This window comes from Bombina bombina, chromosome 5 (genome assembly GCF_027579735.1).
Source record: "Bombina bombina isolate aBomBom1 chromosome 5, aBomBom1.pri, whole genome shotgun sequence".
NCBI lineage: Eukaryota > Metazoa > Chordata > Amphibia > Anura > Bombinatoridae > Bombina > Bombina bombina.
Window position 1 is genome coordinate 211,167,139 of NC_069503.1, and position 17,317 is coordinate 211,184,455.

The window sequence follows — 17,317 nt, forward strand, 5'->3', positions numbered from 1 at the left end:
TTTTCTTTCATTTTCTAATTTCCATTTTTTTAAACACTGGCTCCAAAAAGTATTAATGAAATGTGCTTTTGTCTGTAAGGAAGGGTTAGTGTTTCTATATCACAGTATAAAAAGTCTCTCATCACCCTTTATAAATATTTACTACCTAAGAGTCTGAGAACAAAACAAATACTTTCTTGGCTAAAATTCTACATTTTAGATTCCAGTATGTTAATAGGTCTGTTCAAATGTTAAATTGCTTGTTTCAGCTCTCATTTGCAGACAGTTTTAATCTTCATTTGGGTCTATTTAACAAGGGCCGAATGGCCCTTGTTTACCTTGTTTATGCGCGAAACAAGGGCTGATTGACACCCCCTGCTAGCGGCCGCGAATCTGCAGGGGGACGTATTGCACCAGCAGTTCCAAAGAACTGCTGGTGCAATTATAAATGTTGACAGCGTATGCTGTCGGCATTTATCGATGTATGGCGGACATGGTTCGCTATAGCGGATCATGTCTGTCCGCACATATATAAATAGACCCCTATTGCTCCAGTTGCCCCTTTATTTTGTAGTCTACAGGTTATTTTGACATAGAAAGACAAAAATAAACTTTTATAGTTGATATACAGAAGCAATTTTAATACACTTTTCAATTTGCTTCTATTATCAAACTGACTTTTTTGTCTTGATATCTTTTTGTTGAAGAATACACCTAAGTGGGGTCAGGAGAAGCAATGCACTGCTATGATCTGTTGGCTACTCGCATATGCCTCTTTTTATTGGCTTGCTAGATGTGTTCAACTCCCACTAGTGTAATGCTGCTTTTTAGCTGTTAAACACATATTTATATGGTAGCAACAGTTTAAAAATAAAGGGCTAGATTACAAGTGGAGTGCTAAATTATCGTGCGGACGCAAAACAGGCTAATTAGCCCGTTTGCAGGCTAGCGATAAATAATCAGCCATTACAAGTGGCTGGCTATTGCTACCACAAGCTTGCAGTAGCAATTAGCAGAAAATTAACCAGAGGTGAGACCTAAATATCCCCCAATTTGCGCCCAAACTTAATTGTTAGTTTTCTTTTTTTTTTTTTAAATTAAAATAAAATAAAATATATATATATATATAGCATATTTTTTTAAAACTGCACTTAGCAGTTTTTAGGGGCTCAAGTCGGCGGCTGTTAGGTGTTACAAAAACAAATGACACTGAAAAGTATTTTTACATTGTGGTCTACGGGAACTGTGTGTTCCCTATAAATATATATGTATATGCTTATATACATATTTATTTATGTTATAATATATGTGTATATACACATATTGACACATAGATATATATGTATATAATCATATACATATATATTTACATTTGCTGCCCATCCCTGCGCGACTTACCCCCTTGCTGCGCTAGTTCTAATGCCATGAGAACCAGGCTCCCCATGGAGTCTATGGAAGCTCGCTCTCATGAGCGCAATGCTTCAGTGCAATGCCAACATGAGGTTGCGTACGCATTGCACCTCACCTGCAATTCCAGTACATATTTGCGTGCGCTGGTATTACAAAGTGGAGCGCAAATATCGCTTTCATGAAAGCAATATTTTGCGCTCCACTTATGGAGGCCTATTTATCAAGCCGTCAACCGCAAATACGCTGGAATTCCGCAGTGTAATTGTGGAGAGCCTGATTCCCCTTATTTATCAAAGCCTACAGACTGGCAAAAGTTGAAATCTGTGACGTAACATACGATCCGTCGGTCTCAGTCCGACACAGATCGATGCTTACATCATTACAGATGTTCCGAATGCAAATTCAACACTATCTGACTACTTTTGCTAGTTAACAAACTTCTAACAGGTACACTCACCACTATTCCGGCCCAGCGTACCTGCTTTTCAATCCACCGCCTTGGAGGCCGGGGATTCCATAGGAATCAATGGGAGTCTGAAAGCAGCGAAAGCTCATGTTCGCTGCTGCCCGATATCCCATTGATTCCTATGGGAGAATAAAAGTTATGTTAACACCTAACACCCTAACATGTACCCGAGTCTAAACACCCCTAATCTGCCACCCCAACATCGCCGCCACCTACATTATACTTATTAACCCCTATTCCGCCACTCCCGGACCCTGCCGCCACCTACAAAATGTTATTAACCCCTATCCCACCGCTCCTGGACCCCGCCGCCACCTAAATAATGTTATTAACCCCTATCCCGCCGCTTCCGGAGCCCAACGCAACTAAATAAATGTATTAACCCCTAAACCCCTGGCATCCCACATCACTACCACTTACTAAACCTATTAACCCTTAAACCGCTAGCCCCCCACATGGCCATAAACTAAATTAACCTATTAACCCCTAAACCTAACAACCCGCTAACTTTACATTAAATATTAACTCATCCCTATCTTATAATAAATTAAAACTTACCGTTAGATTTAAATTAAACTATATTAAACTAATAATTAATCTACCCTAACTATTAGACTAAAATTACATTAAACTATATTAAACTATATTAAACTATTATCAGCTCTTTTTACCTTTATTTACAGGTTAAAGAGCTGATTTCTTCTGGGTAATGCCCCGCAAAAGGCCCTTTTAAGGGCCATTGGTAATTTATTGTAGGCTAGGGTTTTTTTTAATTTTCATAGGGCTCTTAGATTAGGTGTAATTAGTTTTAATATTTGATAATTTATTTTTTATTTTGTGTTATTTAGTGTTTATTTTTTTTTGTAACTTAGTGTTTGTTATTTTGTGTAACTTAGTTGTTAGTTTTTTGTAACTTTGTAATTTTTATAGTAGATTTAAATTATTTGAGTAGGGTTAGGTTTTTAACTAGGGTTGCACCGATACCGATACTAGTATCGGTATCGGTACCGATACCAAGTATTTGCATGAGAACTTGTACTCGTGCAAATGCACCGATACTTAAACCGATACCTCCACTTCCTACCCATATGCTATCTTGTGGAGTTTTTTCAAACTGCATGTTCTCATTTCATTTTAAACTGGAGTGGAGACTAAACTAAAAATTGTTTACTACTGTTCTGCCAATACAAATTGCTGTTATTTGTATTATTGTAGGAGAGATCACTGTACCTCGTTCAGACAAACCCCTGAATTACTGGTCAGTTAATAAACAGATTTCCAGCTCTGGCTAAAATGGCCCAAAAATATCTTTCTGAATATCTTTCTGCACCATGCAGTAGTGTGGAAGGTGAAAGGCTGTTCAGCTTAGAGTCGAACCTCCATACAAATGTCAGATAGATATTATACAACAGCCCTACAACCCAATTGCATTACCCCTTTAAATGTAATATTTTATTGTAATATTTTTTTATTTATAAACATGTTCAGTGAACTTTGTGAGAAAACTTTTATTATTTCATTATGTCTTTTGAATTACAGCCCTTTATAATTATAAAGAAGGAATCTTAAATAATTAGTCTGTATTGTGCTTGGTAAACTGTCACATGACATTAAAAAAAAAGTATCGGTAATTGGTATCGGCGAGTATTTGAAAAAAGTATCGGTACTTGTACTCGGTCATAAAAAAATGGTATCGGTGCAACCCTATTTTTAACTATATAATATATTTAATTTAATTTGTAGTTTAATGTAATTTTAGTATAACAGTTAGGGTAGATTAATTATTAGTTTAATATAGTTTAATGTAATTTTAGTCTAATAGTTAGGGTAGATTAATTAATAGTTTAATATAGTTTAATGTAATTTTAGTCTAATAGTTAGGGTAGATTAATTATTAGTTTAATATAGTTTAATTTAAATCTAAAGGTAAGCTTTAATTTATTATAAGATAGGGATGAGTTAATATTTAATATAAAGTTAGCGGTTGTTAGGTTTAGGGGTTAATAGGTTAATTTAGTTTATGGCGATGTGGGGGGCTGGCAGTTTAGGGGTTAATAGGTTTAGTAAGTGGTAGTGATGTGGGAGACCAGAGGTTTAGGGGTTAATACATTTAGTTAGTTGCGGCGGGGTCTGGGAGCAGCAGAATAGGGGTTAATAAGTTTATTAGAGTTGCGGCGGTGTCCGGGAGCAGCGGGATAGGGGTTAATAACTTTATTTAGTTGCGGCGGGGTCCGGGAGCGTCGGGATAGGGGTTAATAACTTTATTAGAGTTGCAGTGGGCTCTGGGAGCGGCGGGAAAGGGGTTAATAGCTTTATTAAAGTTGCTGGGGGGCCTAGGAGCGGCGGGATAGGGGTTAATAACTTTATTAGAGTTGCGGTGGGCTCCGGGAGCGGCAGGATAGGGGTTAATAACTTTATTAAAGTTGCGGCGGGGTCCGGGAGCGGCGGGATTGGGGTTAATACCTTTACTAAAGTTGTGGCAGGGTCGGGGAGCGGCGGGATAGGGGTTAAACAGTTTAGTATAGTGGCGGTGTTTAGTGACAGTATATAAAGCTGGGAAAAAGCAGAATAGCAGCGAGATCGATGACTGTTTAGTTAACAATAGTCCGCTGTTTATTGCCCCATACTTGGTGTGCGGCTTTTTGACAGCTTTTTATATAAATATGGAGAGCATATTCAGGTCCGCGGCCGCAATGTTAGGCGATGTCAGGCGAGCGTATTAGTGCCGTTGAATGCAAGTAAACTGACGGCTTGATAAGTAGGCCTAATTATCTTAAAAAATGTTTTATTTGTTTTGCATTTTTACATCCAATTTTAGATGAACAATGGTGAGTAGTATTTAAGATGAAATGTGGAGAAACAAGAGAAAGAAAGGGAACAATATTAAAGGACACAATATATATGTGCACATAATATGTGTAAATTAATACCTTCCATGACTGTAGCACTGAAATAACAGCTATCACACTCCTACAGTATAATCATAATAGGTTGTCATGGATTCATGACACAACACAGTTCTTGAGTTCTTCAGGATTAAATAATTCATAGATTCTTTATTAGCATAACACACTTTTCTCCAGACAGCCATGTTTTTATTCAGTTAGAGAGTTATGTGGATTAAATGTCTAATTTATATAATTTTAGAGAATGTAAATACTTTATCAAGCGAACAGTTATCAGTAGCAGAATATGTTACTGACACACACAACAAACATTTACATAGTTGTTATACATCAGAAATCATTGTATATTTATTCCTTATTTATTGAAATTTAACAGTACCTTCAAATCTATTCAACTTTGTAAATATTAGCACAGTTGGATACCTGCTATGCAAGAAAGAGCAGTTTCTAAATCTAATTAGCCTATCTGAACAAGAAAAGTAAGTTTTCTGTCAGTGAAGCAATCTGCTGAACTGAAATTTCTTAAAAAGCATTATACCTGACTATGTTGTTTTCTGTCATGAAAATTTCCATGATCTATGTTACATACAGCAGATATAGGGATTGCTCAGTGTAGCGGCAGATATTTCCTGGGGCAGGGAACACTCTAGTTAGACCTGAAAGAAGTGCTAGTTTGCCAATGTTTACTGTTTTTAGAGGAGCCCCCCAAAAAACAGATTCTAGTGAAAACAATGCATACTTTTATTCCTTAAAGCATAACATGTTTGCTATATTGAGTTGGTTAAACACATAGTTAAAGTGCTACTTGGAAGCAACAGGAAACAGCTAGTGAGCCTCTCAGCAGTGGCAGTCACACAACCCAACCAATCACTGGCTGTGTTCAGCTCTGCAGCACTTATAGCTCTGAGCAGGACTTTAAGTATGTGTTTAGCCCAATTGTGGGGGTTAAATACGTACATTTTGAGCCTCTATGGTGAAAAAATGTCATGCTAACAAATTAGAGCATGTAATTTATATACTAGAATATGCTGTCAAGCTGCAGTCTATATGTTATACTCACTTGGAGAATCCACAGCATTCAAATACACACAGCTTATGACCTATAGTCATATCAGCAGAGGGGCACAAGCAAAGTAACAGCTTTCTGTCTAGCAGAAGCATTTTTACAAACAAAAAGATATTGCAGACATGTTTCCAATGGTATTTAAAATACAGTACTTGTGTTTCAAATATCAGTATTGTGTCCCTTGTATTTCCAGTTTCTGCAAGGGAAAGGCTTAGTAGTGTCTGCCATATGAACTCTTGCAATCCCCTGAAAGCCATCGCATTGCTTGTAGTACAGTTACTTTAGGTAGAAACAATCAGTTTGTGGATAACTCAGGGATTCAGTCAGTTTTCTTAAAGAGACATTAAAATATATATACCCAGAGTACAACAGCAATTAAGCACAGCATTGCAGACAAATATTTTGAAATCATTTTAATAGTCATATTTTTTAGGTAACATTTACAAGGTTTTGCAAGTATGTACCTCTTCAACAGCTTGGTGGAATTCATGTTCCTGGCCAGCTCTGCTGTGGCTATTAAAAGGCAGATGTAAATTAGTTTGTGCTCTAGTCTAATCAATCACTGTGTAGGATGTTGCAGGGTAAATTCAATGTCACCATACATAAATCAGTCTTGAAAAAGGTCTCTGTAAGGACCGAAACGTTGACTGAAAATTTACTTAAGAAGAAATAAAATTATGTTTATTAAGACCTGAGTGTGCCTCTTCTCATTTTGAAGTTTCTATTTACCTACCATAGAGAGCACCCAGGCATTTCTCAAGCGCACTTGAGAAAATGTGAGTGAGTTTGCGCGCAAGTAGGGTGTTCGTTATTTTCCACTTTTCACACCCTTTTGACCTTAATGGGGGACTATGTTACCGCAGTCATGATATTTTAACTTTGGATTATTGCGTGTGTGGGGTTAGCTTGATCAAAAACTTTTTACTTTCAACTTAAGTGCTACCCGACGCCTGCAAAAAGCTTACTTCTAACAGATTTAACACACCAGCAGGAGCAATAAATAGCGCACCATTTGTAATCTAGCCCTATATAGTTTTAGCAGTGGAATCGTATATTCGGAGATGGCCTCACTGCTCACCTGTGTAAAACGGTCGTATACCAAGGTTTTTTTCCATTAAAGGGACATAAAACCCAAAATGTTCCTTTCATGGTTCATATAGAGCATACTATTGGAAACAACTTTCCAATTTACTTCTATTATCAAATTTTTCTTCGTTTCTTGTTACCCTTTCTTGAAAAGCATGGACCTAAGCTCAGGAGTGTGTACATGTCTGCAGCACTATATGGCAACAGTTTTGCAACAATGTTATACATTAGCATGAGCACTAGATGGCAGCACTATTTCCTGCTTCAGGCATGTGCACGCTGCCTACCTAGGTATATCTTCAACAAAGAATAACATAAGAATGAAGGAAATTTGATAATACAGGGAGTGCAGAATTATTAGGCAAGTTGTATTTTTGAGGATTAATTTTATTATTGAACAACAACCATGTTCTCAATGAACCCAAAAAACCCATTAATATCGAAGCTGATTAGTTTTGGAAGTAGTTTTTAGTTTGTTTTTAGTTATAGCTATTTTAGGGGGATATCTGTGTGTGCAGGTGACTATTACTGTGCATAATTATTAGGCAACTTAACAAAAAACAAATATATACCCATTTCAATTATTTATTTTTACCAGTGAAACCAATATAACATCTCAACATTCACAAATATACATTTCTGACATTCAAAAACAAAACAAAAACAAATCAGTGACCAATATAGCCACCTTTCTTTGCAAGGACACTCAAAAGCCTGCCATCCATGGATTCTGTCAGTGTTTTGATCTGTTCACCATCAACATTGCGTGCAGCAGCAACCACAGCCTCCCAGACACTGTTCAGAGAGGTGTACTGTTTTCCCTCCTTGTAAATCTCACATTTGATGATGGACCACAGGTTCTCAATGGGGTTCAGATCAGGTGAACAAGGAGGCCATGTCATTAGATTTTCTTCTTTTATACCCTTTCTTGCCAGCCACGCTGTGGAGTACTTGGACGCGTGTGATGGAGCATTGTCCTGCATGAAAATCATGTTTTTCTTGAAGGATGCAGACTTCTTCCTGTACCACTGCTTGAAGAAGGTGTCTTCCAGAAACTGGCAGTAGGACTGGGAGTTGAGCTTGACTTCATCCTCAACCCGAAAAGGCCCCACAAGCTCATCTTTGATGATACCAGCCCAAACCAGTACTCCACCTCCACCTTGCTGGCGTCTGAGTTGGACTGGAGCTCTCTGCCCTTTACCAATCCAGCCACTGGCCCATCCATCTGGCCCATCAAGACTCACTCTCATTTCATCAGTCCATAAAACCTTAGAAAAATCAGTCTTGAGATATTTCTTGTCCCAGTCTTGACGTTTCAGCTTGTGTGTCTTGTTCAGTAGTGGTCGTTTTTCAGCCTTTCTTACCTTGGCCATGTCTCTGAGTATTGCACACCTTGTGCTTTTGGGCACTCCAGTGATGTTGCAGCTCTGAAATATGGCCAAACTGGTGGCAAGTGGCATCTTGGCAGCTGCACGCTTGACTTTTCTCAATTTTAAGAGTGCTGCATCCCTCTGCAAGATATCTCACTATTTTTGACTTTTCTGAGCCTGTCAAGTCCTTCTTTTGACCCATTTTGCCAAAGGAAAGGAAGTTGCCTAATAATTATGCACACCTGATATAGGGTGTTGATGTCATTAGACCACACCCCTTCTCATTACAGAGATGCACATCACCTAATATGCTTAAAGGGACAGTTTACTCAAAAATTTTCTCCCCTTTAATTTGTTCCCAATGATCCACTTTACCTGCTGGAGTGTATTAAATTGTTTACAAGTAGCTCCTTTACCCTTATATTGGCATTTGAAATTGTTAATTTAGCATGTGGTATCCCCACCTATTCTGAAAGTTTGTGGCCGCGCGTACCAGCTATAGATAAGCTTTGTAAACACAGCCAGCAGAAGAAATTACACTCCCAGTGTGATAAAGCAGAGATAAGGTAATAAAATGTTGATTTTCCATTGTTCTCTCAAAGTATTGGTGATTGTTTTAAGGACAGATATAAGATAAAGAAGCAGGTATATGTGCACAATGTGATACAGTAATGAGATCTGATTATACCTACAAGCTCAACCCATTTTATTAGGCTGTGGCTTCAAAACACAAAATCAGAGCTTTAATATACAGAAATAAACTTTAAAAAGCTAATTTTCATACATTTTTTACTCTGCAGTTGGTAAAAAAAGCAATTGTAAACACATTAAGGGAAAAACTATTTTACAGTATACTGTCCCTTTAATTGGTAGTAGGCTTTCGAGCCTATACAGCTTGGAGTAAGACAACATGCATAAAGAGGATGATGTGGTCAAAATACTCATTTGCCTAATAATTCTGCACTCCCTGTAGAAGTAAATTGGAAACTTTTTTAAACTTGCATTCTCTATCTGAATAATGATAGAACATTTTTGGGTTGTATGTCCCTTTAATGGGCAAACACTTTATCACTTTTATATCAATGTTCTACCGTAAATGTAAAATGTTTGAATGTGTAAGAGAATTTTATTTAACAAAATCTTAATTGCTAATTTAGGCCTAGTTTCCATTGCTGTTGTAAACTGTATTAATAGGTAGCAACATAAAACATCACCATAGACTTTAATTACTATACTTGTTACCACTAATTGGCACATTTTAAAACAGGAACTATGTGATTTTACTCCTACAGAGGCATTAAACATTTTGTTAAATGTAAAACAAGTGGATTTATTTTGGTCACTGATCATATATAATTATTACAAATGGGTGCTACAAAAAACAGAATTTATGTTTACCTGATAAATTTCTTTCTCCAACGGTGTGTCCGGTCCACGGCGTCATCCTTACTTGTGGGATATTCTCTTCCCCAACAGGAAATGGCAAAGAGCCCAGCAAAGCTGGTCACATGATCCCTCCTAGGCTCCGCCTACCCCAGTCATTCGACCGACGTTAAGGAGGAATATTTGCATAGGAGAAACCATATGGTACCGTGGTGACTGTAGTTAAAGAAAATAAAATATCAGACCTGATTAAAAAAACCAGGGCGGGCCGTGGACCGGACACACCGTTGGAGAAAGAAATTTATCAGGTAAACATAAATTCTGTTTTCTCCAACATAGGTGTGTCCGGTCCACGGCGTCATCCTTACTTGTGGGAACCAATACCAAAGCTTTAGGACACGGATGAAGGGAGGGAGCAAATCAGGTCACCTAAATGGAAGGCACCACGGCTTGCAAAACCTTTCTCCCAAAAATAGCCTCAGAAGAAGCAAAAGTATCAAACTTGTAAAATTTGGTAAAAGTGTGCAGTGAAGACCAAGTCGCTGCCCTACATATCTGATCAACAGAAGCCTCGTTCTTGAAGGCCCATGTGGAAGCCACAGCCCTAGTGGAATGAGCTGTGATTCTTTCGGGAGGCTGCCGTCCGGCAGTCTCGTAAGCCAATCTGATGATGCTTTTAATCCAAAAAGAGAGAGAGGTAGAAGTTGCTTTTTGACCTCTCCTTTTACCTGAATAAACAACAAACAAGGAAGATGTTTGTCTAAAATCCTTTGTAGCATCTAAATAGAATTTTAGAGCGCGAACAACATCCAAATTGTGCAACAAACGTTCCTTCTTTGAAACTGGTTTTGGACACAGAGAAGGTACGATGATCTCCTGGTTAATGTTTTTGTTAGAAACAACTTTTGGAAGAAAACCAGGTTTAGTACGTAAAACCACCTTATCTGCATGGAACACCAGATAAGGAGGAGAACACTGCAGAGCAGATAATTCTGAGACTCTTCTAGCAGAAGAAATCGCAACTAAAAACAAAACTTTCCAAGATAATAACTTAATATCAACGGAATGTAAGGGTTCAAATGGAACCCCCTGAAGAACTGAAAGAACTAAATTGAGACTCCAAGGAGGAGTCAAAGGTTTGTAAACAGGCTTGATTCTAACCAGAGCCTGAACAAAGGCTTGAACATCTGGCACAGCTGCCAGCTTTTTGTGAAGTAATACCGACAAGGCAGAAATCTGTCCCTTCAGGGAACTTGCAGATAATCCTTTTTCCAATCCTTCTTGAAGGAAGGATAGAATCCTAGGAATCTTAACCTTGTCCCAAGGGAATCCTTTAGATTCACACCAACAGATATATTTTTTCCAAATTTTGTGGTAAATCTTTCTAGTCACAGGCTTTCTGGCCTGAACAAGAGTATCGATAACAGAATCTGAGAATCCTCGCTTCGATAAAATCAAGCGTTCAATCTCCAAGCAGTCAGCTGGAGTGAAACCAGATTCGGATGTTCGAACGGACCCTGAACAAGAAGGTCTCGTCTCAAAGGTAGCTTCCAAGGTGGAGCCGATGACATATTCACCAGATCTGCATACCAAGTCCTGCGTGGCCACGCAGGAGCTATCAAGATCACCGACGCCCTCTCCTGCTTGATCCTGGCTATCAGCCTGGGGATGAGAGGAAATGGCGGGAACACATAAGCTAGTTTGAAGGTCCAAGGTGCTACTAGTGCATCCACTAGAGCCGCCTTGGGATCCCTGGATCTGGCCCCGTAGCAAGGAACTTTGAAGTTCTGACGAGAGGCCATCAGATCCATGTCTGGAATGCCCCACAGGTGAGTGACTTGGGCAAAGATTTCCGGATGGAGTTCCCACTCCCCCGGATGCAATGTCTGCCGACTCAGAAAATCCGCTTCCCAATTTTCCACTCCTGGGATGTGGATAGCAGACAGGTGGCAGGAGTGAGACTCCGCCCAAAGAATAATTTTGGTTACTTCTTCCATCGCTAGGGAACTCCTTGTTCCCCCCTGATGGTTGATGTACGCAACAGTCGTCATGTTGTCTGATTGAAACCGTATGAACCTGGTCCTCGCAAGCTGGGGCCAGGCCTGGAGAGCATTGAATATCGCTCTCAGTTCCAGAATATTTATCGGTAGAAGAGATTCTTCCCGAGACCAAAGACCCTGAGCTTTCAGGGATCCCCAGACCGCGCCCCAGCCTATCAGACTGGCGTCGGTCGTGACAATGACCCACTCTGGTCTGTGGAACATCATCCCTTGAGACAGATTGTCCAGGGACAGCCACCAACGGAGTGAGTCTCTGGTCTTCTGATTTACTTGTATCTTCGGAGACAAGTCTGTATAGTCCCCATTCCACTGACTGAGCATGCACAGTTGTAATGGTCTTAGATGAATGCGCGCAAAGGGAACTATGTCCATCGCCGCCACCATCAACCCGATCACTTCCATGCACTGAGCTATGGAAGGAAGAGGAACGGAATGAAGTATCCGACAAGAGTCCAGAAGCTTTGTTTTTCTGGCCTCTGTTAGAAAGATCCTCATTTCTAAGGAGTCTATAATTGTTCCCAAGAAGGGAACCCTTGTTGACGGGGATAGAGAACTCTTTTCCACGTTCACTTTCCAGCCGTGAGATCTGAGAAAGGCCAGGACAATGTCCGTGTGAGCCTTTGCTTGAGGAAGGGACGACGCTTGAATCAGAATGTCGTCCAGGTAAGGTACTACTGCAATGCCCCTTGGTCTTAGCACCGCTAGAAGGGACCCTAGTACCTTTGTGAAAATCCTTGGAGCAGTGGCTAATCCGAAAGGAAGCGCCACAAACTGGTAATGTTTGTCCAGGAATGCAAACCTTAGGAACCGATGATGTTCCTTGTGGATAGGAATATGTAGATACGCATCCTTTAAATCCACCGTGGTCATAAATTGACCTTCCTGGATGGAAGGAAGGATAGTTCGAATGGTTTCCATCTTGAACGATGGGACCTTGAGAAATTTGTTTAAGATCTTGAGATCTAGGATTGGTCTGAACGTTCCCTCTTTTTTGGGAACTATGAACAGATTGGAGTAGAACCCCATCCCCTGTTCTCTTAATGGAACAGGATGAATCACTCCCATTTTTAACAGGTCTTCTACACAATGTAAGAACGCCTGTCTTTTTATGTGATCTGAAGACAACTGCGACCTGTGGAACCTCCCCCTTGGGGGAAGTCCCTTGAATTCCAGAAGATAACCCTGGGAGACTATTTCTAGCGCCCAAGGATCCAGAACATCTCTTGCCCAAGCCTGAGCGAAGAGAGAGAGTCTGCCCCCCACCAGATCCGGTCCCGGATCGGGGGCCAATATTTCATGCTGTCTTGGTAGCAGTGGCAGGTTTCTTGGCCTGCTTTCCCTTGTTCCAGCCTTGCATTGGTCTCCAAGCTGGCTTGGCCTGAGAAGTATTACCCTCTTGCTTAGAGGACGTAGCACCTTGGGCTGGTCCGTTTTTACGAAAGGGACGAAAATTAGGTCTATTTTTTGCCTTGAAAGGCCGATCCTGAGGAAGGGCGTGGCCCTTACCCCCAGTGATATCAGAGATAATCTCTTTCAAGTCAGGACCAAACAACGTTTTCCCCTTGAAAGGAATGTTTAGTAGCTTGTTCTTGGAAGACGCATCAGCCGACCAAGATTTCAACCAAAGCGCTCTGCGCGCCACAATAGCAAACCCAGAGTTCTTAGCCGCTAACTTAGCCAATTGCAAAGAGGCGTCTAGAGTGAAAGAATTAGCCAATTTGAGAGCATTGATTCTGTCCATAATCTCCTCATAAGGAGGAGAGTCACTATCGAGCACCTTAAGCAGTTCATCAAACCAGAAATATGCGGCAGTAGTGACAGGGACAATGCATGAAATGGGTTGTAGAAGGTAACCCTGCTGAACAAACATCTTTTTAAGCAAACCTTCTAATTTTTTATCCATAGGATCTTTGAAAGCACAACTATCCTCTATGGGAATAGTGGTGCGTTTGTTTAAAGTAGAAACCGCTCCCTCGACCTTGGGGACTGACTGCCATAAGTCCTTTCTGGGGTCGACCATAGGAAACAATTTTTTAAATATGGGGGGAGGGACGAAAGGAATACCGGGCCTTTCCCATTCTTTATTAACAATGTCCGCCACCCGCTTGGGTATAGGAAAAGCTTCTGGGAGCCCCGGCACCTCTAGGAACTTGTCCATTTTACATAGTTTCTCTGGGATGACTAAATTTTCACAATCATCCAGAGTGGATAATACCTCCTTAAGCAAAATGCGGAGATGTTCCAATTTAAATTTAAATGTAATCACATCAGATTCAGCCTGCTGAGAAATGTTCCCTAAATCAGTAATTTCTCCCTCAGACAAAACCTCCCTGGCCCCCTCAGATTGGGTTAGGGGCCCTTCAGAGATATTAATATCAGCGTCGTCATGCTCTTCAGTAACTAAAACAGAGCAGCCACGCTTACGCTGACAAGGGTTCATTTTGGCTAAAATGTTTTTGACAGAATTATCCATTACAGCCGTTAATTGTTGCATAGTAAGGAGTATTGGCGCGCTAGATGTACTAGGGGCCTCCTGAGTGGGCAAGACTCGTGTAGACGAAGGAGGGAATGATGCAGTACCATGCTTACTCCCCTCACTTGAGGAATCATCTTGGGCATCATTGTCATTATCACATAAATCACATTTATTTAAATGAATAGGAATTCTGGCTTCCCCACATTCAGAACACAGTCTATCTGGTAGTTCAGACATGTTAAACAGGCATAAACTTGAACAGAAAGTACAAAAAACGTTTTAAAATAAAACCGTTACTGTCACTTTAAATTTTAAACTGAACACACTTTATTACTGCAATTGCGAAAAAACATGAAGGAATTGTTCAAAATTCACCAAATTTTCACCACAGCGTCTTAAAGCTTTGAAAATATTGCACACCAATTTTGGAAGCTTTAACCCTTAAAATAACGGAACCGGAGCCGTTTTAAGCTTTAAACCCCTTTACAGTCCCTGGTATCTGCTTTGCTGAGACCCAACCAAACCCAAAGGGGAATACGATACCAAATGACGCCTTCAGAAGTCTTTTATAAGTATCAGAGCTCCTCTCACATGCGACTGCATGCCATGCCTCTCAAAAACAAGTGCGCAACACCGGCGCGAAAATGAGACTCTGCCTATGCTTTGGGAAAGCCCCTAAAGAATAAGGTGTCTAAAACAGTGCCTGCCGATATTATTATATCAAAATACCCATATAAAATGATTCCTCAAGGCTAAATATATGTTAATAATCAATCGATTTAGCCCAGAAAAAGTCTACAGTTTAAATAAGCCCTTGTGAAGCCCTTATTTACAATCGTAATAAACATGGCTTACCGGATCCCATAGGGAAAATGACAGCTTCCAGCATTACATCGTCTTGTTAGAATGTGTCATACCTCAAGCAGTAAGAGACTGCGCACTGTTCCCCCAACTGAAGTTAATTGCTCTCAACAGTCCTGTGTGGAACAGCCATGGATTTTAGTTACGGTTGCTAAAATCATTTTCCTCATACAAACAGAATTCTTCATCTCTTTTCTGTTTCTGAGTAAATAGTACGTACCAGCACTATTTGAAAATAACAAACTCTTGATTGAATAATGAAAAACTACAGTTAAACACTAAAAAACTCTAAGCCATCTCCGTGGAGATGTTGCCTGTACAACGGCAAAGAGAATGACTGGGGTAGGCGGAGCCTAGGAGGGATCATGTGACCAGCTTTGCTGGGCTCTTTGCCATTTCCTGTTGGGGAAGAGAATATCCCACAAGTAAGGATGACGCCGTGGACCGGACACACCTATGTTGGAGAAATAAGGTTTTATTCTAGCAATCCTAGAAATCACTAAATGTATATCTATATCGTTACAAAGTGATTCATTATGGTGTGAACAAGTATGCCATTTTCATTATTATTTTTTTGTTAACTAATTTTAGGGATACCAAGGAATGGTCGATGGAGGAGATAATATTATGGAAGTGTCATGGGAAAGTGTTTCAAGCATCTTGCAAGTGGTAGGTGAAAAAAACGGACTTTTATTAGTTTGACTGAAAAAATTGCAATTCATTATGGGGAAAATGTAGTGTGTCCGGAACGTTATTTTAAGATCTAAGGATGTACTGGCAGTATAAGATACAAACTGTAAACTAAACTATGCACTGTTGTGTTTGAATATAAACATACTTTAATGTTTCAACAGGGTATCTCCTGCTTTTATTAGCATTATGAACAGGATATCTTATGCTTTTATTAGCATTATGAACTTATTTTAAGAATATATTTTCTTTCTAGTCTAAAAACAGTTTGTCTTAATTAACACGGTGATCAAACATTGCACACTGCGCACACTGACTTTACATAGTTTTCTTTGGGCTGCATTTTGCATTTACATTGCCAGTATATACACATTACCGGCTCCGGCTATTAAAACCTAAATACCAGATTTGCAGATAAAATATTAAAGTGGCAACCCTATATGAATTGCATTAATTTATTTTATGACTGCATAACTTGTAAATAATTCCTAGGTAAAGCATTCACTTTGGGATGGAGCATACATTAAACATTTTGAAAAATTCTAATGTTAAATAAAATTGTAAAAAAGTGTATTTTTTTGCTAATGCTATGTTCTAAACATTATGGTGTAAATATCTTAATAAACAACACAGTGTTCTCCATAGAAAATGTTGCTAGCAAGGTGGTATTATGAAATGTACTATTTTAGCTCATTTTAGCTTAATATTCACTTAAATTTAAGACTGGTGGTCAAAAAAATCAGCTGGGTGTTGCACCGATTAAAAAGGACTAGGGAGGCCGCTGGAGAGCACTGGGACAGAAGGCTGCAATCTGTAGAATCATCTTATAGGGCTGGTACATTTTATCTGCAGTAACTTCTATTTGTTTATTGTAAATTAATAATAAAATAAAATAGTATAGTTTGCCATTCAGTTTCTTTAATGAAAAGTGAAACTTTCACAATTCAGATAGATCATGCAATTTTCAGTTTACTTTTATTATTAAATTTGGTAATATAATATTATTTACATGCTCAGCACTTCAAGGATCTAGCGGGTGATTGGTGGCTATTCATATATGCCTCTTGTCACTGGCTCAGCAGATGTGTTCAGCTCGCTCCCAGAAATGCATCACTGCTTTGGAGCTGATTTTTAACTATGTGTTTAACTTCTATGTAGGGGTTAAAGACATGTTTATATGCAATAAATACTGCAATAATAAAATGGTCTAACAGAGAATTTATTTGCACTTTAAGACCCTGGTATTTATCTTCTTCATATTGATACAATTTAGGCTTTATAAAAATCAGATTACAATTGGCACAATACAACGTTTAGTTTCAGCCTTGTTCTGGAAACCTCACCAAATAATCTGTGACAGAATGAAAATCTCACTTGTAATACTGTGTTATTAAAGGGACAGTATACACTCATTTTCATATAACTGCATGTAATAGACACTTCTATAAAAAATAAGATGCACAGATACTGATATAAAAATCCAGTATAAAAATGTTTAAAAACTTACTTAGAAGCTTTCAGTTTAGCTCTGTTGAAAAGGTAGCCGGAAAGCCCACTGCAAGTG

The 17,317-nt window shown here is 39.3% G+C and overlaps 1 protein-coding gene across 1 annotated transcript in view; it reads left to right on the forward strand.

Annotated features, from left to right (window-relative positions):
* PFKP (phosphofructokinase, platelet) overlaps positions 1-17,317 on the forward strand; it is a 146,069-nt gene that overhangs the window by 43,195 nt on the left and 85,557 nt on the right. Inside the window, 1 exon segment of the mRNA XM_053713842.1 lies at positions 15,655-15,732. Within this exon segment, the coding sequence (XP_053569817.1) occupies positions 15,655-15,732 (78 nt within the window).